We start from the raw sequence: 24,841 nt of genomic DNA on the forward strand, positions 1-24,841 counted from the left end.
CCCTAGCCTGCCGCGAGGTCCACCCACCCACTAGCCCAATGCACCACGCGAATACCAAAATCCCAGCTCCGCAAAGGATTCGGGGAAACCGCAACAGGCCAATCCGGAGGGCGGGGGGAGGGGCCGCAGGAGGCGAGGGAAGGGCCGTTTGCTTGATTGACGCGAAATATGCCTAATGAGAGCAGAGGAATCGTGACGCTTCCGCCTTAATGGGCAGGACGTCAGCAATGTCAACCAATCCGGCTCAGAAGTGTCTACCTTGTGGGAGGTCCTTGAGGCCGCTGAGGTCGTGGTTGTCTGTTGAACGGCTTGTGGAAGTTGTGCTGCCTTGGGTAGGGCGTTAAAATCGTTCTTGAGAGGAACGTCTCTGTCCGAAGAGAAAATGAGTTTAGCTCTGAGGTCGGTAATGAGGAGGCCGCAATGCTCTCCACACCCCGCAGCGGGCCCCAGGGCGGGTGTGTGTGGAAGGGAGGTAGTTGGGGCCGAGGCGAGGAAGGCGGTGCAGGTTGGGACGTGGGAGAGGAGCCTCCGCCAACCTTCCCGGGCCCGGATCCCTCACCCTGGGGCCCCTGGTGTCTCGCAGGTGATGAATCCCGTGCATTTTTGTTGAGCTAGTTAACGTCTATCAGCGCTTTGGCCTTTGCACCATCAAAAGGGTGGGTGGTTCCAGTTGAGAGGAGAGAGTGAAATATCGCGATGTTTCTTCTCGCGGTGTTTCTGCGAGAAATCAGGCCGGGGAGCCTCCGTCCTTCGGTTCAGCTCCGCCTTCTTGGTCTGCGGCCCCACCTCAGCTGCGGTGATGCCGTCCTGAAACTATAAATTTTAGCCATAACATAAAACCGTTCCTTGCTCTTATTTTGGGTCTCTGTTTGAAGGTATAACCGGAGACCCACTTAAATGACTTTAACTGGTAATCTCTCTCTTAGGGCTTTCAGTTTTTTTGAGTTTCTTTACCTTTCATTCTCTTCCAACCTCTAACCCCCTTGTCTGTTGCCCCCAGCGCCAGGTAGACGTTTTACCTTAAAAACAGGTAGTTACGCGTCTCTAAATAGGTGCCTCGTTCGTCTGAGAGATTATGGTGGTAGCCTTGCCTGGAAGCAGTTGTAGGTCTGTGGTGGACTTGGCAGTCCAGAGAAAATGACCCCGGGAATGACCACGCTTGTGTGAAGTCCGGTCTCTTGTGAAAAAAGATTTTCCTCAGCTTTATTTATTATACCTCTTCTGATCACGTTCTACTCATCACTTGCCTTTTGTTGTAGATTTTTATTTTATTTTATTTTTAAGATTTTATTTATTTATTTGACAGAGAGAGATCACAAGTAGGCAGAGAGGCAGGCAGAGAGAGAGGAGGAAGCAGGCTCCCTGTTGAGCAGAGAGCCCGATGCGGGACTCGATCCCAGGACCCCGAGATCATGACCTGAGCCGAAGGCAGCGGCTTAACCCACTGAGCCACCCAGGCGCCCCTGTTGTAGATTTTTAGAGAGCGAAACACAAGCAAATAACACGTTTTATTAAATTCAACCAAGTTTTACATTTTAAAGTTTTTTGATATTTGGTTTCAAAACGTGTTCTCATATGGATGTTGCAGCCGCCTTTGAAATTTTGAAACACTAAGATCAGTATCTCTTAAGACATTTCTGGCTTTTTATTTTTATTTTAAAAAATTTTTTAAAAAAAGATTTTATTTATTTGAGAGAGAGACAGTGAGAGAGCATGAGTGAGGAGAAGGTCAGAGAGAGAAGCGGACTCCCCGTGGAGCTGGGAGCCCGATGCGATGCGGGACTCGATCCCAGAACTCCGGGATCATGACCTGAGCCGAAGGCAGTCCTCCAACCAACTGAGCCACCCAGGCGTCCTATTTTTTTTAATTTTTAATTTTAATTTATTTTCCTAAAGATTTTATTTATTTATTTAACAGATAGAGATCACAAGTAGGCAGAGAGGTAGAGAGAGAGAGGAGGAGGAAGCAGGCTCCCTGTGGCGCAGAGAGCCCTACATGGGGCGCAATCCCAGGACTCTGGGATCAGGATCCCAGACGAAGGCAGAGGCTTTAATCCACTGAGCCACCCAGGCGCCCCGTTTCTGGCTTTTTAAATAAAATTTCCTTTAAAAAAAAATATTCCAGGGTTTATGAGAAACTAAGTCTAAATTTACAAGTGAGATTTACAAAACCATTGACTCTTCACTTTATATTATAGAAAATTAGCCCAAATATACTTTTTTTTTGGCATTTGATTCTCATGGTATATTTAGACTTAAGTATTTTGGTTGATTTGTTAGTATCAGTGGAAGAAATTGTAAATAAAGGCCATTACAAATGTGTAATCTAAATCACTTAACCTACAATGCAAAAAACTTTGTAAATTGTTAAATTATATGCCCTTTTGGTAGTAATTTTGATAACTTACAAATGCTCTCAAAAATAAACCAAATATATAGTTATCATCAATTATGAATTTTCCTTTTTTTTTTTTTTTAAACACTATGTGGTAGAGTAATGTGAATTGTAAGTATGAGTGTTTTGGTTTTTTGTTGGGATTTTTGTCATGAAAGAAATGTTTTTTATGCACAGATCTTATTTCTTCCACGTTAATAGCATTGAGAATAAGTATGAAGCCAGAAGGAGAGAAAGTTAGGTCCTCATTTCTTATAATAACCTGTAACACTTTTCAGTTTTGGAAATGCAAATTTATAGCAGCTAGACTGTGGGGTAATCAAGGCTTTGACTCATGTACGGAAAATTTCTTCATTTTTCTCCCAAATACTTCCTTTGTAGAAATTTAAAAAATTATTCATTGGTTAATTTTTTTGTTGTGTTTTGGAATCTTATTTTAATCATTTAGATGCATTGGATTAAAATAGACTGAATAGATTTTTTTCTTTTCATAGAAATGAGCTAGTAGTAGACAAAACAAAGAGGAAAAAAAGAAGAGAACTCTCTGAAGAACAGAAACAAGAAATTAAAGATGCTTTTGAACTGTTTGACACAGACAAAGATGAAGCAATAGATTATCATGAATTAAAGGTAATAGTATGTACTTCAAAATGTATATTTTTCTGTTAAAATGATTTGCATTTTGGACTAAAATATTTAAAATGGTTGTGGACATATGAAACCATTTTAGATGTCCACAGTTAAATGCTGTAATAAAATTATAATAAAATAAAAAAATTAAAATTAAAAAATAAAAATTTACTATTTAGTATAATAAAATCCTAACATCTTTTTAGACTTTTCACATTGTAAAGTAAATAGTATTTTAAATATAAAAATACACTACTATGGAGGGCCTTATTTTTCATTCACATAATAAAAATAATTCATACCATAGGATTTAAATAGTTCTAACTTTTTTTGTGTGTGTGTAACTCATTCTTTTCTCACATTGTGAGTGTTATTTGTCTTTTAATTTGAACATGTTAATAATACATTCTTTACATACTTTATCTGCTGCAAACAGTATAAGTGATGTCTGATGTTGACAAATGCTAACAAGGGAGAATGTCAACCTTAGGGCCTAGAATAATTTATAAAGATGCAAGAGTTTGTTTAGCCTAGTACAGATTTCCCACTCAGCATGAGAAAGGCAACATTTTGGTAGCTCTTTAGCTCTCTTTTTCCACATTTTTTTTTTTTTCCCCCAGTATCCCAGCTTTGATCAATTCTTCTTTTATAATGTCTCTTCCATTTGTTAGCTATTGTTAATATCTTGGTTTGGGATCTTATTTCATACCAGGATCTTCCTAAATGGTTCCTCCATTTCTCATTCACTCTGTAAACTGCCATTAGATTAATCTTTCTAAGATTATTTCCTCATATTGTTCATTGTTCGTAAACCTTTAGTGGCTCCTCATTGTACACTGCATAAAGTTCAGATACCTTTGGTTTTTATTGACTGCTCCCCTCACTTTTACTACTGTCTACTTTTCTCATTTGCTGATCGCTTATTTACACCTGAGCTCTTCCTGTTCAGGTAAGGTAAGCTGCTCTATTCACTGTCCTCAAGCCAGTGTCTGTTTTATAGCCAGTTTCTCAGTGCTCTTCTACTTTATTTCATCCATTCATCAGAGAACAGATGACCTTTCCAAGTAAGACTTCTTTAATCAGTATCATGTCTCTCCTTTCTCGTTAATAGTAACAAGATCTACTCTTTCTTTAAACTCAGGGGCCTGGACTATTTATACTGAATAACTAATCATGTAGAGTCTCAGGATAACTCTTACTTTAATTTTTTTGTCTCTTCTTGTATAAATTTTTAATACTTATGCTATGCCTTTTTTTCATTTGGGTTGTTAATCATTTGAGAATAAATAACTTGTTAAAATGATCTGTATAGTAAGTCAGTCCATTGTATAGTATATTTTATAAACATTTGGCTTGTCCTATAAAAAAAGGATATATAAATGAAAAAAATTTGTTTAGCTTCAGTAATGGAGAAAAACTATAATTTTGATTTTTTTAGAGACCTAAAACTTGCAAAAGAATTAAATGTTTTATTAATGTGCTGACATCCCTAAGTTGTAAAAATTTACTTAAGAATTGGAAGTCACTTGTTTCGAAAGAGTGCTTTATAATTTTGCTTTTCCCTTTTATTCCAAAAGGTGGCAATGAGAGCCTTGGGGTTTGATGTAAAAAAAGCTGATGTGCTGAAGATTCTTAAAGATTATGACAGAGAAGCCACAGGGAAAATCACCTTTGAAGATTTTAATGAAGTTGGTGTGTACTTTAATAGTCTTTGTAATTAGCACTTGTTAGGAAATTATCCATTAATATTAGTATTTTTTTGATTTTCTGGGTTATGGAATCTTGTTATTGAACATTGCTGTATAATATAGTTATTGTATGGGGGTTTGGGAGCACTCTTCTTACTTTAAAGAAGAAAAAATAAGATTTACAGTTTCATTATGGTAGTTATCATTTTGTCTTTTATCCTGAAGATTCTAATCAAGGAACTATTGTATAGTTTTTTGTGGAAAGAAATCTTCCTAAGTAATGTGTGTTTATATTATGTGATAAAACTAAAAGGGTGATCAAAAATTATTTTCTAAGAGTAAAACAGAAAATTCAGTATCCTTTTGTTTGGAAAATATTTCCTAAGACCATTCTGGTTTGTGATTTTTGTTGGCAGAGTGGGAGAAGAGAAAACCTTTAGCATTTGGTATCTTTGACTGTAGGTGAAGTGCATGCCATCAGGTTGACAAAGCTTACAAGGGGCTACATATACTGTATGACTTGATCTTAGTGAATAAAGTCATCTGTTTAAAGTTGAGGGCAGAGGGGTTATAGTAAAGGAGGCATTTGGCAAACTCAAGCAGGAGAAAACATTTTAGAACAACTAAGTAAGCATACTGTGCCGTGAGTTTAATATGATTGAATTTTCATATAGTTGATTTTAGTGAAATAGTTAAAGCATGTATCAGGCTTTTTTAGAATAGAAGATTCTGGAAGGCAAAGACTTTGCTATTATGATTTAAATATAGTCTTTAGAATATTATACATGGAATGTACATATATTCAGGGTTTTTAAAATTAAATTTTCTAAAGCAGTAATACAACTTTATATAGGTCATGATATAAGCATATCATAGAGTTATATTTAGATATTTTAAAAGTGTAGGAACAAATCCAGTTACACATAACAAAACTTTGTGTAAATATTCAGAAAGAAGTAATATAGAAAGCAAAAAGAAATGGCAGTTTGGAAAAGAGATTCATACCATTAAATAATCTGAAAATTCAAAATCAAGGTGAGGAAGAAGGAAGTTAAAGGATAAATCTAAAAGAGAAAGAAAGCATGACACAGAAGATCCCCACCTTGTCAACTAGGAATAACTTCAGAAAGGCAGCTAATCCCTTTGGGGAGTATATTATGTTGTTTTCTTCTAATCTGTAGATTTATTTACTTTGAGCAGAGGGAGGGAGCCATCTTTATCCCGTTAGTTTTTCAGTATTGAAACTCTTCTATAGTTTATGATCTTAGTCCAAGTTCTTACTTAGATTGTTGATTTATAGAAATGGGTATTAGGATATAGTGGCAATGATATTGTTAGGAAAGAGCTACAATTCAGGCACATTTGGTACAATGTAGTGGTTTAGCATGGACATTTTGGAAGCAGATTGCCTGGGTTCATATCTTGGTTTTGCTACTTACTAGCTGTTTAACTTGGTCATTTTAGTTGTCTGTGTCTCATTTGCAGCTATAAAATGGGGATAGTTATACTATCTGGTGGGTTCTTGGGAGGAGTAAATAAGTTAATAAGTAAAGTGCTTATTAGAAAGGGGCCTAGTTACAGAAAGTACTATTAGGTATTTGTTATTACTACTTTTAAAAATTGTCTTTGTTTCACTTTTAGTGTCTAGTAATGATTTTGTATGCATCACTGGAACATAAAAAGTATGGTACTCATGTATTTATCTTTTTCTGATTATTTTCTTTTCATAGTTGTGGGCTATGTTAGGCATTATATCATCATTAATAATTTTATTCAACACATTATTTCATCTTAAGTAAAATACAGTTTTTGAAATTGTGATTTTAGGGTGCCTGGGTGGCTTAGTTGGTTGAGCAACTGCCTTCAACTCAGCTCATGATTCTGGAGTCCTGGGATCGTATCAGGCTCTCCGCTCAGCAGGGGGTCTGCTTCTCCCTCTGACCTTCCTCCTCTCATGCTTGCTCTCTCTCATTCTCTCTTTCTCAAATAAATAATTAAATCTTAAAAAAAAGAAAAAAGAAATTGCGATTTTATTAGCAGTTGAAGTCAGAGTCCCATGCCATTTTCACCTTTTCCTGATCCTCTATCTTTTCTGTATTATAAACCGAGCACTGATAGTGGGATCTTTCCAGAATAAATGATCATGACTAAACTGTGCTCTGACTTTCAAAGATAGAACTTTTGACCAGCTTAGCACATATTTTAGCTATCCTCATACTACCTATTAAAAATCTGAGTAGTCAAATAAAAATTTATTACTGTTTAGAAATACACAGTCAAGAACTATGTACTCTCTCCATTTGTTAATTATTTTTCAATAATAACAGCACAGTTGAATGTATATTTTACCCTTTGGAATAAATAACTCCAAACCAGAGCATTTGAGTCTTAGTTTTCTGTATTGTCTGTTACTATTGAAGGATATTGTTCTACAGATGTTTCTAGATGAAGTCTAACACTGAACCAGAATTCTCCCAATGTTAGAAAAAAATATTAAAGTATGTTTCATGTAAGTTAAGAATCTAGGCTGCTTGAGGTTAGTGAGTAGTATCAAAGGTGTTTTAGGAATTGCTCCTTTAAAGTAAGACCAAGTTAAGTCAGGTGTTTGTACTCATTTTTGGGGGGACACAAACTAATTATTCCATTGCCTATTTATAATAGAATATTGCATTACTGTCTTTGCTTTGCTTATTTAACAAACATTTGCTGAATTTTTTTGGCATTAGGTACTTTACTGGGTTGAAGGAGGGGAATTAAAAGTTATTAAAAGGTTCTTTCAGCCTGGGTGGCTCAGTGGGTTAAGCCGCTGCCTTCAGCTCAGGTCATGATCTCAGGGTCCTGGGATCGAGTCCCGCATTGGGCTCTCTGCTCAGCAGGGAGCCTGCTTTCTCCTCTCTCTCTCTGCCTGCCTCTCTGCCTACTTGTGATCTGTCTCTGTCAAATAAATAAATAAAATCTTAAAAAAAAAAAAAAAAAAAAAAAAAAAGACTGCATTTAAAAGGTTCTTTCAAGGAGCTTACCATTTAAATGTAGGTAATAACAAGCTGTAGTGTTCTGTGGTAAGTTTTAATTTTGTTTAGAGCAAGAGTTGTCCAACTACAGCGCTTAGGCCAAATTCAGCTGTTGTTTCCACACTACCTCATCTTTTATGCTGCTTTTGTGCTGTCATGGCAGAGTAAGTAGTTTAGTCAGAGATCTTATACTTTCCTCAAAGCCAAAAATATTTACTATCTGGCACTTAACAAAAACAAAGAGAATTGTCAATTCCAGGTCTAGAGCAATTGAAGAAGACTTTGCAGAGGTGAGTTTTAATTTAGACCTTTGGGGATGTGAATAGAATTTCATCCTAAGGAGAAGACTGTAGGAACGAGTAGCAAAAGACATTGCAGGCAGAGAAAATAGCATCAACAAAGAGTGGAATGGTAGAAGTATAGTATGGGAAACTTCAGGTAGTCTCCTGTTGTTGAGGTTAGGGAAATGGAAGGATAGAATTGGGCCCAATAAGTAAAGTCTTGTTGCATCATGTGTAATGCTTGGACTTTAGTCAGCAGATGATCATTTTCAGTTTCTGAGGAAGAGAAGGTGAAGTGTTTTACAAAGGTAACTCTGTTAAGAGTTTTAAAGATGGGTTGGAGGGAAGAGAGACTGCAGACAGGAAAATAACATATTATGCTGAGGGTGTAAGAATGAAAAGAAACATTTAAGAGTAAAAAATGTGTCCTCATAATCACAGGTTAGGTTTATGGGATTCAAAATACTCAGACTTCAAATATGGGAGATTATCTGTGAATGGTGCTATTCTCTATTTTGAGGTGGGGCATCACCAGTTATCTTGGTGATAGTAGGAGTTTGGGTTCTTAAATGTTGAGTTTAAAGTAACTTGTATTTTTGTATAAAGACCCCCAAAAGACAATGAGAAATAAAGTTGAAAGTGTTTTTCTAGCAGTACTTTTAATGATTTTTGATAAATTTTAATGTGTTTTTTTAAAATGTGCTGTGTTCTTAATGAGTTTTTTTAAAGGTTTGTTTGTTTGTTTGTTTGTTTTGACACAGAGAGAGTACAAATAGGCAGAGAGGCAGGCAGAGGGAGAGGGAGAAGCAAGCAGGTTCTCCACTGAGCAGGGAGCCCAATGTGGGGCTCGATCCCAGAACCCTGGGATCATGATCTGAGCTGAAGGCAGCCGCTTAACCAACTGAGCCACCCAGGCGCCCCTTTACTGAGTTTTATAATGTATAAGGTCTAACTAATTTGAGGAAATATATTTCTGGTAGTATAATTTTTTGAAAGTAGATTTCTTGGACAGAAATTTGTGAATTAGATTGAACCCACCTTAATTGTTTGTTAGTTGACTTATTTTCATTGGAAAAAAAGTGTATTTCTTTCTTTTTTTTTTTTTTAAGATTTTATTTATTTGTCAGAGAGAGATCACAAATAGGCAGAGAGGCAGGCAGAGAGAGAGAGGAGGAAGCAGGCTCCCTGCTGAGCAGAGAGCCGATGCGGGACTCGATCCCAGGACCCTGAGATCATGACCTGAGCCGAAGGCAGCGGCTTAACCCACTGAGCCACCCAGGCGCCCAAAAAGTGTATTTCTTATAATTAAATTCTACTTGGTGGAATAGGAATAGAACATGAAGGCATAGAAGAGAGTTACCATAAAGTTATTATGTTTTAGTTGTCCAGAATGGTGGGTATTTATAATTCCCAAGAAAAGTTGTATTCTAAGGCAAAGTATTGATAAAAGATTATATATACACATAAGTCTGAAGTAACTAACACAATTAAAGCACTAGTGGGATAAGAATTTATACATCTTGGAGCCCCATCTGTTCCCCACATCACCCTGTTGCTTCTTTAAGTACATTAATACTTTCAGCAAGCTGCTTTTTTGGTTCACCTGTCATGTAAATTATTTAATTGGTGAAGAAAATTTCTTAACACTTTTTTTTTCCTTGTCCTGCTTTTTTGTTGGGACTAAATTCAAAATAAGTTGAGTATGAGCCATAGAGTTAAGCATGGTATTTTATTTTGGTGTTATGGCTGTATATATGCCAACTCCTTTTGATTGAATATTTATGAGCTTTGGTGATTTGCATACTTATAGTAATATAGTTCAATTAGTTACTTGAAAGACGTTTTGGGTACAATTAATGGATAATAGAAAACTACTAAATATGTAGGTGGATGATTTAACGTAGATGCTTATCCTAAAAGCTTACTCAAACCAAACATGATGACATTGCAGCAAAACAATAATAATTTTTTGTGGGCTTGAATTTTTTTTTTTTTTTTTTGGGTGCATTAAACATTCTAGTACTTCCCATCTACAAACATTTGTGCAAGTTTTTAATGATTCTGTAAACCTCACCAGGACTGAGTTATTTTTAATGGCACAGTGAAAGTCATAAATAATTTTTGTTGTAGTGGTAGACTAGCATGTGGAATTACTTCAAAGATGTTTACTTAGATAGTTTCAGAATTTGATCTAGTAACTTAAAAACATTTATACCGCAGATTTTTACTTTAATTGTATTATTGTGGCTATTGAATAAAGACTGCAAATGTTGAAAATACTGTTTACTATATTACTACATTTAGCCTATTAAAATGTATTTTTACTATTGAGGTCTGGTATTTATCACTTTTAATTTTAGTTGTCTGAGAATTATTATCTTGCTGAACAAAATAGGCATGACTTTAGAGGGATCTTTCAGACCTTTCCTTTTTCTTTTTGGGGGTGGGGTGGTATGGAAGCTTAACTATAATCATTTTCAATCCTTTTGGTAACCGCTTTTCATTTTTGGAAAACGCAGAGTTTCCTCAAATCATGAAGATATCAGTGGAACTTTCATCTGTCTGACAGTGTGTCTTTATCAATGATGGCACTGCATTTTATTAATTTGTCATGATTCTTTTGTCTTTAAATTGGATTTAATTTGAGGAACAGTAATGTTATTATTGTTTAGACATCAGACATCTTTTATCTAATTAGTCTTAATTGTTTTGTTGGTATATCATCTCTACAACTAAGTTTCAAACTCCTAGACTTCTGTGCTTGCTGTCAGTGGAGCCTACTACAATTCTTGATAATTGTAGACCTTAAAGAAATATGGTATATAATCCTTTTTATTTTGCCTCTTTGTGAGATAATTTTGCTTACTCTTATAATAGGATAAGTTGTTGATAATGTAGATTAAATTTTAAAATATGGATTTGATTTTTCTAATTTCAGGTTTATCTTTTTGGGTTTTGGGGCTCTGATTTGGCAGTTTATTACAAACTAAATGTTGAACAGTTCACAACTTTAATTCTTATCTAACACTTGGTTGATTTCACAGATGAATGCATTTGTGATTATAAAGTTTTTAAAATTTTTTAAATTTCTCTTAACTGTAGTGACAGACTGGATATTGGAAAGAGATCCACATGAAGAAATATTAAAGGCATTCAAACTATTTGATGATGATGATTCAGGTAAAATAAGCTTGAGGAATTTGCGACGTGTTGCCAGAGAATTGGGTGAAAACATGAGTGATGAAGAACTTCGGGCTATGATAGAAGAATTTGATAAAGATGGTGATGGAGAAAGTAAGTTTTAAGTAAAACACATATTCCAGGTATTATTCCTAATGTATACATATAGTAAATTTTTCTAAAAGCAAATGATTTTCAAGACCCATTACAGACTGTCTCTGTTTGATATAATTATTATTCATCCTATAATGGGCTTTTTGTGTAAACATTTCACATCATTTAATTCAGAATGATGCAGACTTTTTAAAACCAACTATACTGTTTGTAGTATGAGGTCCCATACTTCCAAGAATTTATTTTACTTTTCTTTGAGGATGAAGCATCTCCAAATTTCAGCTACTCGGTAAATTATCCGCTTTTAATGTTTTCTTCCTTAACCTACAAGTACTTCTAAACTGTAACTAAGTTCTATTGGTTCTGCCCTTTGAAAGTTTTGAATCTTTTTTTATATCTTTATTTACTGCTGCTGCCCTAGTTCAGGCCCTAATTTCTTTCTATTAATGTTATCATAGCCTATTATTTTCTTGAATGCCTACTGGATACCGTCCCTTGTGTGCTAACTGGGGCTACACAATGAAGAAGGCAGATGTGGTCTCTTTAGCTTCCTAATTGCCCTCTATGCCTATGAGCCTCCACCCTCTAACATATTGTTAACTTTCTTTTCCTAAAGTACAGGTTTGCTGATGTCATTGCCCTCTTCAAATCCCGAATGATTCCTCGGTGCCTACAGAGTAAATTTTGAAGCTTTTTAAGATACGTTCTGCCCTATCTAGTTTTATTTCCCACTATGGTCTTCCACTTTTCTGCTTTAACCTTCACTTCCCATACATACGTACCTCATGCAAATATACTCTATCCTGGAAACACTTTTTTTATGCTGTGTCTTTTTCATCATACCGTTCCTTAATCCTAGAATGTTCTAATTACTAGGTTTTGTCTACTAATATGTCTGTCTTTCTGGTACAGTTTTTTTTTTTTTCTTTTTAAAAATTTTATTTACAGACAGTGAGAGCAAGAGCAGGGAGAGGGGCAGAGGGAAATGAATTATGAGACTTCCATTTAGAGGAACAAAGTATTTTGACACTTTTATACAATGCCTTCTGTTAGCTACATACATGTGTATCTTTCCAGTATATTGTAAGTTCCTTAAGAGCAGTATGGAATCATAGTGTGAAAGCCTAAGGCTTTGTAGTCCTACAGATCTGGACTTGAATTGGATCTCTACCACTTATGTAGTTGTTCTGTAATGTTGTGCAAGTTTTCAGTGTTCACTGAGTCTTGGTTTCCCATTTATTAAAATGGGAAGGGTGATACCTTTCAGGGTGGTTTTAAGTATTAAAGGAAGATATTTGAAGGTCCCTAACATTAAATGGAAGCTTATTGTCCTTTTTTTGTATCTTTACTCATCATTATATTCCCCTTAAATTTAAAAAAAAAATTTTTAAATTTTAATTCTTTATTTATTTAAAAAGATTTTATTTATTTATTTGACAGACAGAGATCACAAGTAGGCAGAGAGGCAGGCAGAGAGAGAGAGGAGGAAGCAGGCTCCCTGCTGAGCAGAGAGCCCGATGCGGGGCTCGATCCCAGGATCCTGGGATCATGACCTGAGCCGGAGGCAGAGGCTTTAACCCACTGAGCCACCCAGGCGCCCCAAGACTTTATTTTTTAAAGACATGGGCAGAAATGGTGCAATGCCTGGGGTGTAAATTTTTTTTAATTTTAATTTAATTTTATTTTTAAAGATTTTACTCATTTGAGGGAGAGAGAGAGAGAGAGAACGAACCCAAGAAGGGGGGTAGACAGAGAGAGAAGCAGACTCCCTGCTTCATGAACCAGGAGCCTAATTCAGGATTTGATCCCAGGACCTAGAGATCATGTTTAACCACCTGAGCCACCTGGGCACCTCTCCCCTGCACATTTTCTTGAACATAATGAGTACTCTGATGTTTATTGACTTGAGCCCTAAGCGGGAGTGTGTGTTACAGTAGGTATATATTGATACAGTATCAACTACACATATATACATAAATATATACATAATACCTATATTACTGGAAATAGTGGCATGCTTTAATAAGGTGGCAAGACAGTAGCAACCAGCTATTAGTTCAGGTTTGTAGATTGTCCTTTAGAACTGTACATTATTATACTTTATACTTGTGTAAATATTATTTAAGCATTATGAAACTTTTTTTTTTTTTTTTAAAGATTTTATTTATTTATTTGAGAGAGAGAGACAGTGAGAGAGAGCATGAGCAAGGAGAAGGTCAGAGAGCGAAGCAGACTCCCCATGGAGCTGGGAGCCCGATGTGGGACTCGATCCCGGGACTCCAGGATCACGCCCTGAGCCGAAGGCAGTCGTCCAACCAACTGACCCAATACTAGGTCTTTGAAGGATATTGATAGATTTATTTATATTTTAAAATAAAGATTATTAATACTTGAGGAAATTTAAATGATTTCTTGAGCTCTCACACTAATACTTGGATTTAGTATCCACTGCCTTCATGTTTTAAAAATTTTTCTGTCTTCCCCAGCTGTCTGCTGTTACCCTAAACTAGCTTTAAAGCAACCCTGGTCTGTAAGGGTACTATCTCCAATGGCATAGAGAATCTTGGCATGTCTGTTTCATAAGTCTTTAGTAATGGTTACTGCATGTGTCAAAAGATAGTTATTTTCTTTTCCTCTACTATGCACATGCAAGCTAGATTTTGGTTATTAGCTTCATTTGACACTAGAAGAAAATAACAATTAGGAAGCTGCCTCTTAAATTCAAACTTGATGTGAAACTTTCGCCTAGAAAATGTGTCCATTTCTTGCATCCCTTTTAGTCTGCTGTGTTTGCTGCTTTTGAATCTCAGAGCTCATGCCTGTGCTCCATTGCTTGAAGATTTTAGTGCATCCTTAAAACATTTATTTGGTTCTAAGTACGTGCTTTAAGTCTCCATATAACTGTTGCTTGGGCATCCTACTGTCATTTATTCAAATGACTAATAGGCAAATAACATTTTTTCTTTTTTCCAAGTGATTGATTACAAATAAAATACAGTGATGCATAGTCTTTTTTTTTTTTTTAAAGATTTTATTTATTTGTCAGAGCGAGAGAGGGAGAGAGTGAGCACAGGCAGACAGAATGGCAGGCAGAGACAGAGGGAGAAGCAGGCTAGGAGCCCAATGTGGGACTCGATCCCAGGACGCTAGGATCATGACCTGAGCCGAAGGCAGCCGCTTAACCAACTGAGCCACCCAGGCGTCCCGATGCATAGTCTTTTATTTTTAATATTTGTCTTTTTTGTGGGAGGAAGGGGATATTCTTATATTAAATTCATCTAATCTAGTAGTTTCCAATCTGGAATGTGAGTTTCTGGGGTGGGGACCTTCTGAAGTATTGCATGCAGTCTGAGTGTATGCATCAAATATTGTCTGTAGACTATATGAATAATAGTATTGCACATGCATACATAAACTCTTATTTATATCTGTAAATGTGCTTGCGATTTATAAAAATACTTATTCAGAATTCATAGTAGCTATTTGATATTATCTATGTCTCAAACAAGGCATGCTAAATAAGTATGACTTTTATTATGGCAAGTCCAGGAAATTATTGTTGAAAGGCATTTTCATGTTCAGAAACAATGAGAACTATAATCCATTAGTTTGGCTTTGGGGACTGCCTTAACTTATATGGGTCTCTGTAGCTATATGAAAAACTGTCCGTTTTTGACAAAGTACAAATTAGATTTTATAATAACTTGTTAATTTGGATTCTTTGGGCTGTAGTTTTGTTTCGATATAACCTGTTTTCTTTGTGTTTGTTAAACTGGTAAAGATCATAGTGCTTGCTGTCTTTTTTGTGCTCTTCAGTAATTCTGCTCTCTTTTTGAATTTTTCACACTTTAGGATTTAGGAGCAATGAAAAAAAATTTTTTTAATTGTGTATAGAATAATAAATATGGTAAAGGAGGAGTTCCAGAAAAAAAAAAGATATAATGCAAAATATAACTAAAGCTGTGGTAATGATACAGAAAGAATCCCTTCCCTATTATTACTCCCAATATATATAAAGCACAGTAAATCTTTTTAGAAAAATAAAAACAACATTTAAAAACCCAAAGTGTAAATAAAATCTTTAAAAAAGGTTGGGGAGGGGCACCTGGGTGGTTCAGTCAGTTAAGCATCTGCGTTTAGCTCAGGTCATGATCCCAGGGTCCTGCGATTGAGCCCTGTGTCAGGCTCCCTGGGAGTCTGCTTTTCCCTCTCCCTCTGCACCCCACCACCTGTACATGCCCATGCATGCACGCGTAATCCCTCTCTCAAGCAAATAAAATTTCAAAAAAAATAAAAACCCTTAGGGGACCATCTTTAAATAATGAATACTAACACTTATTTAGTAGTTAATATGTTAAGATTCTGTGCTTAGCATATTATATTGTATATTACATTATTTTTCATAATAGCTTTTGTGAAGTAAGTACAGTACTATCTATTAGTGCACAGGATAGATGTATCTATGGGTGAGGAAACTAATGCTCAGTGATTAATAACCTGTTCCTGCTTTTATCCACACCACTGTATTGCCTTTTAGGCTAAAAAGTAAAATATTAATTAGCTTTCTATGTTTATGGAGTTCTGAAAGTTACATGCTGTTATAATATGAAATATTCAATACTCAGTATTCAATAAAATAGTCAACTGTCACTTCAGATGCTAAAATTTGTTTTTTCCCCCTTCAAAGCCAGATGGTCTTTAAGGTACTTAATTCTTATTTTTTCCTTAATTTTATTTATTTAAGAAAGAGTGAGCATGCACATGTGCATGAGTGGTGGGGAGGGACAGAAGAAGAGGAAGAAGCTGACTAGCCCCAACCCCTTGCACTGAGCAGGAGCCTGACTCAGACTTGATCCCAGGACCCTGAGATATATGACTTGAGCCAAAGGCAGACGCTTAACCAACTGAATACCCAGGTGCCTCATTTCTCTAAATTCTATATTTAAAAGACATGTAATAGAATTTACCCTATGAAATGATTGACTTATGAAAATTTGGTTAAAAGGCAGAGTAGAGGAAAATGAAGTGTTGTATTTGATTCAATAAATATTTTATCAGGTGCCTATTTAAAGGTAGGCATTATGCTAGATTTATTAGATATAGGAACTTGATATAAGATATTATTGATAGAGAAGGAAATGTACAGAGGCATACAGATTTTCTTAGTTTTCTGAAAGGCTCACTCGTACTAGAGGAGCTAATTTACTTTGCTTAGCCTCTTCTTTCCCTTCGGCTTTCCAGTTTTTTGGATGTAAGTATTCTGTTTTAGGCTGTGGAAATTATGGAATAGTTTAAAATATATTTAAATGGTATAATACTTTAAAGTGTTCATACATAAATATAACAAAAATTAACTCTTGTGATTTTAAAACTATATATGAAAATTAATTTTGAAATTTGTTGTAATTTTATAGGTGAGAGAAAAAAGTTCTAGGTCTTTAAGGAACAAATCATACAAATCATATTTTTCAGATTTTGAGTAATTTGATCATAGCTCTGTTATGCTATTAAAATAATTTATTGTCAGATTATTCTAAGGTGGTTTTTCTTAAGAACTTACTCTTATTTCTTATTTTGGTCTAGATACCTCAATTTAGATTGACAGAGTCACAGGTTCTTAAATGTGAAAGTGTATAATGATGAAATTATTTAAACTTTTATATGTACAGATATATTTTTTTCTTTTTTAAACTGGGAGAGAAAGGGTTCATAGCTTTCATAACATGTTGAAACATGTTTTTAAGTGAAAAAATTAAAGATCACTACTATAATTTGTGAGATCATTTTGAGTAATATAGGTTATATATTCTGTTTTACTCTGTCATAGTGTCTTGTAGATGGTTAATACTGAAATGCATGGATTCATGGTTCATTATCAGCTCTGGACATCTCATTCTTTTTAACTCCTCAGAACTTAATTTTACAATATTTTAATTTTTTTAATTTTTTTTTTTAAAGATTTTATTTATTTATTTGACACAGAGAGATCACAAGTAGGCAGAGAGGCACACAGAGAGAGGGAGAGAGGGAAGCAGGCTCCCTGCTGAGCAGAGAGCCCCATTCGGGACTCGATCCCAGGACCCTGAGATCATGACCTGAGCCAGAGGCAATGGCCCAACCCACTGAGCCACCCAGGCACCCTCTTTTTTTAAAAACTATATTGCTTTTTTTTTTTTTTTTTTTTTTAATAAAAACTATATTGCTGATGGTCTCCTACCTTAGCTTTCTTTCCACCTCTTGTTAAACCAGATCATATGTTTTTATTTCAAAGCCCAAGTCAAGATTTATTCTTACCTAAATTTTTCTCAGAAATAAAGATTTTTCCCATTAAGATGGAATGTTTTTCAACACAGAGAGCTGGGTTTTGCTTTTTTTTTTTTTAAGAGTTTAAAAAAAAATTTTTTTTTTTTTTTTAAGATTTTATTTATTTATTTGAGAGAGAATGAGTGAGAGAGAACATGAGAGAGGAGAAGGTCAGAGGGAGAAGCAGACTCCCCAAGGAGCTGGGGGCCTGATGCGGGATTCAATACTGGAAGTCCAGGATCATGACCTGGACATACTGAAGGCAGTCGCTCAACTAACTGAGCCACCCAAGCGCCCTGGGTTTTGCTTTAATAATAGATAATACTGGGGCGCCTGGGTGGCTCAGTGGGTTAAGCCGCTGCCTTCGGTTCAGGTCACGATCTCAGGGTCCTGGGATCGAGCCCCGCATCGGGCTCTCTGCTCAGCAGGGAGCCTGCTTCCCTTCCTCTCTCTGCCTGCTTCTCTGCCTACTTATGATCTCTATCTGTCGGATAAATAAATAAAATTAAAAAAAAATAATAATAGATAATACTTTGTTTTATTCTCTGTTTCACTTATGAAACATAACTTACATAATTTATTGAAACTTTTTTTGTGTGTGGTTTCTGAAACCAGTACATTTCATTCCTGATGTACATATTTTATCTCATCAGCGTTTTTTAATAGGGTAATTTTTGCCTAACTTTTCTTCATGAATCTTCTCAAACATAGAGGAAAATGTTAGTTCAGTACAATGAACACCTTTATACCTTCTACCTAGATTCAGTAATTAACATTTTACTGTATTTGCTTTGTCTATAGTATATATTTTTATTCTAGATTGTTTGAAAAATATATCATGAACTTGACCTCCCTAACATTTTAGCATGCATCTGCTAATAATAAGGATATTATCTTTCATAATTGTGATACTATTGTTACTGCTAAGAAAACTAAAAATAATTTTATAATATAATCTAATACCTTCACTTAAGTATCAAGATACTATAGAATAGGGGGCGCCTGGGTGGCTCAGTGGGTTAAAGCCTCTGCCTTCGGCTCAGGTCATGATCCCAGGGTCCTGGGATCGAGCCCCACATCGGGCTCTCTGCTCGGCAGGGAGCCTGCTTCCTCTTCTTTCTCTCTCTGCTTCTCTGCCTACTTGTGATCTCTGTCTGTCAAATAAATAAATAAAATATTTAAAAAAAAAAAAAGATACTATAGAATAGGAACCTTGATGTCTGTTTATTACCCAGTAGAAACATCTAAAAGATGGTATTGTAGTTCAGTATTTTCAGATGAAGAAACTGAGACACAGAACTGTTCTGTCCCAGAGCAATGACTGGAATCCAGGTCTCTTTTCTTTTCATTATAGTGTTCTCATTTTCATTATCAAAATGATCATTCATAACTTGTGCTTTGTTAAGGTATGCGTTAAATTTTGGAGCCCATGAAGTCACCTGTTTTACAAAGACGAAGTATTCTTTTCTGAACATTTCTGTTGAGAATTTATGTGTATGTGTATATATTGATTTTAAAAATTATATTTAATAAGATTAACCTATTTATTTCTAGGTTGCTTTCTTAAAATTGGATTTCTAAACTGGAAGATCATACTGAATTTTATTTATTGTTTTGGTGAACTAATGATTTGTCTTTATGAGTAATTCTTTCTACATTTACATATAATCGCTGTATTACCTTGCTAATTGAGATTAAATTTGTATCTTTAAAAATTATTATTTCTCTAGACATTTTTGAGGTTTGGTGACCTGGTTTCAACTTTTTGTTTTTGTTTTTTTCTTTAGTAGGCTTTTAAATATATAAAGTTAAAAAAACAACAATTTGACTTTTTAAAAAATTGTCACGTATTTTCCTTTAGAATTCTAATATACTTGCACGATAGATTTAATAAGCTTATTTATAAAGGAAGGGTTTACTAAATGAATTAGTAGGATAAAGATTACAAAGCGGATTTAACCATTTAAGAAATTAAAAATACCAAGCTTTAAAACGATTTGTGCAGTGTATATAAATATTATGGTTATGACGAACTTTTTTGTTTGTAACTTTAATTATGTTTTTTCAGTAATTAATATTATAGAATACAAATTTACATTGTTTATCACATGTTATATATTTTTGTATTCACAAGGTTCTACTTAATAAACATGATCAACTTCCTATCAAAAAAGTAAAAGACAAACATAACCAAAAAAGTATGCCTTGGTTTATTAATAATTTTGTATAATATAAAAATTAAAGTTACTTAATATAAAAATACTAGTATTGTTCTGAGAAAAAAATGTTCATTTCTGACTTACATTTTCTTTCTTATCACAGTAAATCAAGAGGAGTTCATTGCTATTATGACTGGTGACATTTAAAGAATTACAAGGATAAACACTAAGAATGTTGCTGTTATCATCTTATATTCTATTTTTGTGCCTGGAGCCATGTTAAAAAACAACAACAACAACAACAACAAAAAACTTAGTTCTTTTTTTCCAAAGGGACCAAAACTAAGTGTCTTATGTATTCATATTTTCCTATTGTTATGTTTCTTTGTATGAGCAGTAGTGTTAGCACTCTAATAGTTTAGCTTTGTATTTATAATATAGCTTTTATATATATATATAAAGTTTGAAAAATTAAATCATGTGGTACACATTGTAAGTTTTTTATGCGTCATCAGTAGTCACTTGATGCACATGTTATAGACTTTCATTAATAAAATGTTTATTTTATTTTATTTTATTTTTAAAGATTTTATTTATTTATTTGAGAGAGAGACAGTGAGAGAGAGCATGAGCGAGGAGAAGGTCAGAGAGCGAAGCAGACTCCCCATGGAGCTGGAAGCCTGATGTGGGACTCGATCCCGGGACTCCGGGATCACGACCTGAGCTGAAGGCAGTCATCCAACCAACTGAGCCACCCAGGCGTCCCTAAAATGTTTATTTTAGTAGTATTTTTAAGTATGGTAAATTTTCTGTTCTCTAATTCCAAAAATCTGTAAATACACAATTGTATCTTTCTTAGATCTTTTCTCTTTGTAGTACTAGTTTCAGAAACAAAAATTAAAATACAAATAGCAATAGAATAGCACATTTTTCCCTTACAAGTTTGACATTTTATGTTTCAGTACAAGACGATGATTCACAGGCATAATTCCTTTTTTAAGAGTCATGCCTTCCAGTTTGGAAGGAAAAAAGTGGTGTGTGTAAAGACCCATTTATTCTCATATATTATATTCTGTAGCATTTCTGGTGTCTTAACATAAGTTACAACAGTTAAATCTGGATATTTCCCTCTCAGACTAATTGAGTACAGTTTGAATCATCTGACTTCTTGAGAAAGTTAAAGATTTAAATTTTGAAATTTTGATCTGTTAAAAATAATCTCTCAATTAAACATCACAATGATGAAAATAGAAAACTAAGCCACAGAAATCATTTAAGATTGTTTTACCTGTAAAGGAACATTCTGTGATTTACCAGGAAACAGTAGAGACCGACTTTTCCAGGTATTTGGTGGGCTCTTCTGCCTTATAGATATGTATGTTAGTGGGGAGACAAGTGGTTTTGTGAGATAGATTGTAGAAAATTGGTACCTATACTGATCCTTCACCAATAATCTGGTTCCTCGTGATATGGGCTCTCTGGAAGAAAGTTGTCTATTTCAGTGATCTTTCTTAAGATTTCTTATTTTAAATTTAAAGTACAGTAATAATTTGAGGCACTTGAAATAAGCTTCTAGAGTATTACATAAAGAGTTACTAGAAATTTAACAAATCAATAGGGAATAACAGTGGTGACATTCCAAATAGTTAACTAGAAAGTAAGTTAATTGCTCATTATACTAAAATTTAATTTTGAATATGAAATCAGTGCTCACAATAGTAACAATATCCAGGGCAACATATATTCTTTGAAATTAAAAAAATTTTATCACCCTTACTGTTGAATTTGCTTCTATGTCTTAATCACAAAATACGTATTTCCAGGAAATTAAAGAATAAAGAAAGTGAAGAATAAAACATAAAAGTAAATCTAGTCTGAGGAACAAACTGAGGATTTTGAGGGGTGGGGTACTGGGGTTTTGGTGAGCCTGGTGGTGGTATTAAGGAGGGCATGTATTGCATGGTGCACTGGGTGTGGTGCATAAACAATGAATTTTGGAACACTGAAAAAAAATAAAATTAAATTAAAAAAAAATCTAGGCTTGATCGTCTTCTGCCACTTTATTGGAATAAAAATAAAAATTTTGTCACAGTGATAACTTCTTTTTATTCTTCATATAAATACTTTGGGATCCGAGCAATTTTGTTTCTTCTTACTGTGGGCCAAGGAAAGAGTGCTTAGCTCATTTCTTCATATTGTGGAAGCTTTTGCCTGCAGAAGGGTATGAATAATTTTTTTCAGTGTAAATAATCAGTATCTGTAGAGTTGAAAAGCTGGTAGAAATAGCCAGGAGGGGTGGCATTAAGAAAAGAGTGAATTTGCTTTAACAGGGAAGTGGAGGTGGGTATTAATCTTATTTATCATTATAGTCACATTTCATGCAATGGCATTTTATGATGTAAGAAAATACTTGTTTTATGCTTAACTTGCCTAGTTTATTACTGTTCTGGTGTCCTGGTAAGCTTTGATAGTTTGGGATTTGTCAGCTATGATCTTTTCCTTTGTTACAAGCCAACAAAGCCTACTCTCTAAAGAACCTATGTGCCCATTATGGAAGACTTTCAATTTTTTTTAAATTAATATATAGTGTATTATTTGCTTTAAGGGTACAGGTTTGTGAATACTGAGTCTTACACATTTCACAGCACTCAGCATAGCATATGCCTTCCCAGTGTCCATCACCCAGCCACCCTCCCTCCCCCTCCCACGGCTACCCCCCAGTAACCAACCCTCAGTTTGTTTCCTGATTCAGAGTCTCTTATGGTTTGTCTCTCTTCCCGTCCCTTCTTGATTCATAGCCCCCATGACACCCCGCCCTGCCTCTCAAATTCCTCATATTAGAGAGATCGTATGATAATTGTTGTTCTCTGATTTATTTTGCTCAGCATAATACCCTGTAGTTCCATCCACATTGTTGCAAATGGAAAGATTTCAGTTTTTTGAATGGCTGCATTGTATTCTGTGTGTGTGTGTGTGTGTGTGTGTCTATACACACACACACCGCATCTTCTTTATCCATTCATCTGTTGATGGACATCTAGGCTCTTTCCACAGTTTGGCTGTTGTGGACATTGCTGCTATAAAAATTTGGGTGCACGTCCCCTTCGCATCACATTTGTATCTTCAGGGTAAATACCCAGTAGTGTGATTGCTGGGTTGTAGGGTAGCTCTATTTTTAACTTTCTGAGGAACCTCCATACTGTTTTTCAGAGTGGCTGCACCAGCTTGCATTTCCATCAACAGTAGGGTTCCCCTTTCTTTGCATCCTTGCCAATGCCTGTCATTTCCTGAGTAGTTAATTTTAGCCATTCGGACTGGTGTGAGGTGGTATCTCACTGTGGTTTTGTATTTCTCTGATGCCAAGTGATGTGGAGCACTTTTTCATGTGTCTATTGACCATCTGGATATTTTCTTTGCAGAAGTGTCTGTTCATGTACTCTGCTCATTTCTTGATTGGATTATTTGTTCTTTGGGTGTTGAGTTGGGTAAGTTCTTTATAGATTTTGGATACTAGCCCATAATCTGATATGTCATTTGCAAATATCTTCTCCCATTCTGTCAATTGTCTTTTGGTTTTGTTGACTGTTCCTTTGCTGTCAAGAGCTTTTGCTCTTGATGAAGTCCCAGTAGTACATTTTTGCCCTTGCTTTCCTTGCCTTTGGTGATGTTTTAGAAACATCAGCAGCTGAGGTCAAAGAGGTTGCTGCCTGTGTTCTCAAGGATTTTGATGGATTCCTGTCTGGAGGAGACTAATGTTGGGATGAAAGGTGTTCAGAACTCTCCTAGGCAAAAGAGATAGGGTTACCTGATCTCTGAGAATAGTCACCATTGTTACTTTAGAGAAGATTATTTCTACCTGTTTTCCTTTGCATTTAGATGAAAGTATAGCAATATTTCTTTTCACATGAATATTATATGCTGTGTAGCTAAGTTTTATAAAGGAAATGTCTTTAAAAATTTAGTAACATTAGGGGCGCCTGGGTGGCTCAGTGGGTTAAGCTGCTGCCTTCGGCTCAGGTCATGATTGCAGGGTCCTGGGATCCAGCCCCGCATCAGGCTCTCTGCTCAGCCGGGAGCCTGCTTCCTTCTCTCTCTCTCTCTCTGCCTGCCTCTCTGCCTGCTTGTGATATCTCTCTCTGTAAAAAAAAAAAAAAAAAATTAGTAACATTAAATTGTTGCTGTTTTCTAGGTACACACATAGATATATACATATATTATAAATTTTAATCTTAAAAACCTTCTGGGGATGAATACTGTTGGATTGACTTTATTTTACACACAAGAAAACCAAAAGCTTAGGGCACCTGGGTCGCTCAGTCATTAAGCATCTACCTTCAGCTTAGGTCCTGATCCTAGGGTCCACTGAGAAGCCTCCTTCTCCCACTCCATTGCTTGTGTTCCCTCTCTCACTATCTCCCTCCCTCTCTCTGTCAAATAAATAAGTAAAATCTTAAAAAACAAAAGTTTAGAGGGTTTAGGTTACTTGTTCAGGTAACAGGAATTGGATTTAGAATTTGACTCTAAGCTTTCTGACTGCAGAGCTTACTCATAGCTACTAGATTATCCTCTCTCCTTACAGTGACTTTTATAGACTGTCTCAAGGTGTAAAGGATTGGACCTTTATTTTTTTTTTCCCCAATTTATTTATTTTCAGAAAAACAGTATTCATTATTTTTTCACCACACCCAGTGCTCCATGCAAGCTGTGCCCTCTATAATACCCACCACCTGGTACCCCAACCTCCCACCCCCCCACCACTTCAAACCCTTTAAAAGATAAAATCTGGGGATGCCTGGGTGGCTCAGTTGGTTAAGCAGCTGCCTTCGGCTCAGGTCATAATCCCAGCGTCCTGGGATCGAGTCCCACATCGGGCTTCTTGCTCGGCAGGGAGCCTGCTTCTCCCTCTGCCTCTGCCTGCCTCTCTGTCTGCGCTCGCTCTCTCTCCCTCTCTCTCTGACAAATAAATAAATAAAATCTTTAAAAAAAAAAGATAAAATCTGGAATTCAGAAGCTCAACAGCAAAAACATTTATTAAACATTTATACCTAATCTAGCATGGCATTCATGTGTAATTTCATGT

At 35.5% G+C, this 24,841-nt stretch overlaps 1 protein-coding gene across 1 annotated transcript; it reads left to right on the plus strand.

Annotated features, from left to right (window-relative positions):
• The first annotated feature begins 285 nt into the window (after positions 1-285).
• CETN3 (centrin 3) lies at positions 286-20,237 on the plus strand. Its single transcript, XM_044265769.1, has 5 exons — positions 286-399; positions 2,890-3,025; positions 4,603-4,717; positions 11,108-11,299; positions 19,925-20,237. The coding sequence occupies exons 1-5, from the start codon at positions 383-385 to the stop codon at positions 19,966-19,968; spliced, it is 504 nt and encodes a 167-aa protein (XP_044121704.1). The 5' UTR covers positions 286-382; the 3' UTR covers positions 19,969-20,237.
• Positions 20,238-24,841: the final 4,604 nt, after the last annotated feature.

This window comes from Neovison vison, chromosome 1 (assembly GCF_020171115.1).
Source record: "Neovison vison isolate M4711 chromosome 1, ASM_NN_V1, whole genome shotgun sequence".
Taxonomy (NCBI): domain Eukaryota; kingdom Metazoa; phylum Chordata; class Mammalia; order Carnivora; family Mustelidae; genus Neogale; species Neogale vison.

Excerpts from the sequence above, each read along its gene's own strand:
- CETN3 (XM_044265769.1), top strand. Across the intron at positions 3,026-4,602 it reads TAGATTATCATGAATTAAAG|GTGGCAATGAGAGCCTTGGG; the intron begins GTAATAGTATGT and ends TTATTCCAAAAG. Across the intron at positions 11,300-19,924 it reads TAAAGATGGTGATGGAGAAA|TAAATCAAGAGGAGTTCATT; the intron begins GTAAGTTTTAAG and ends TTCTTATCACAG.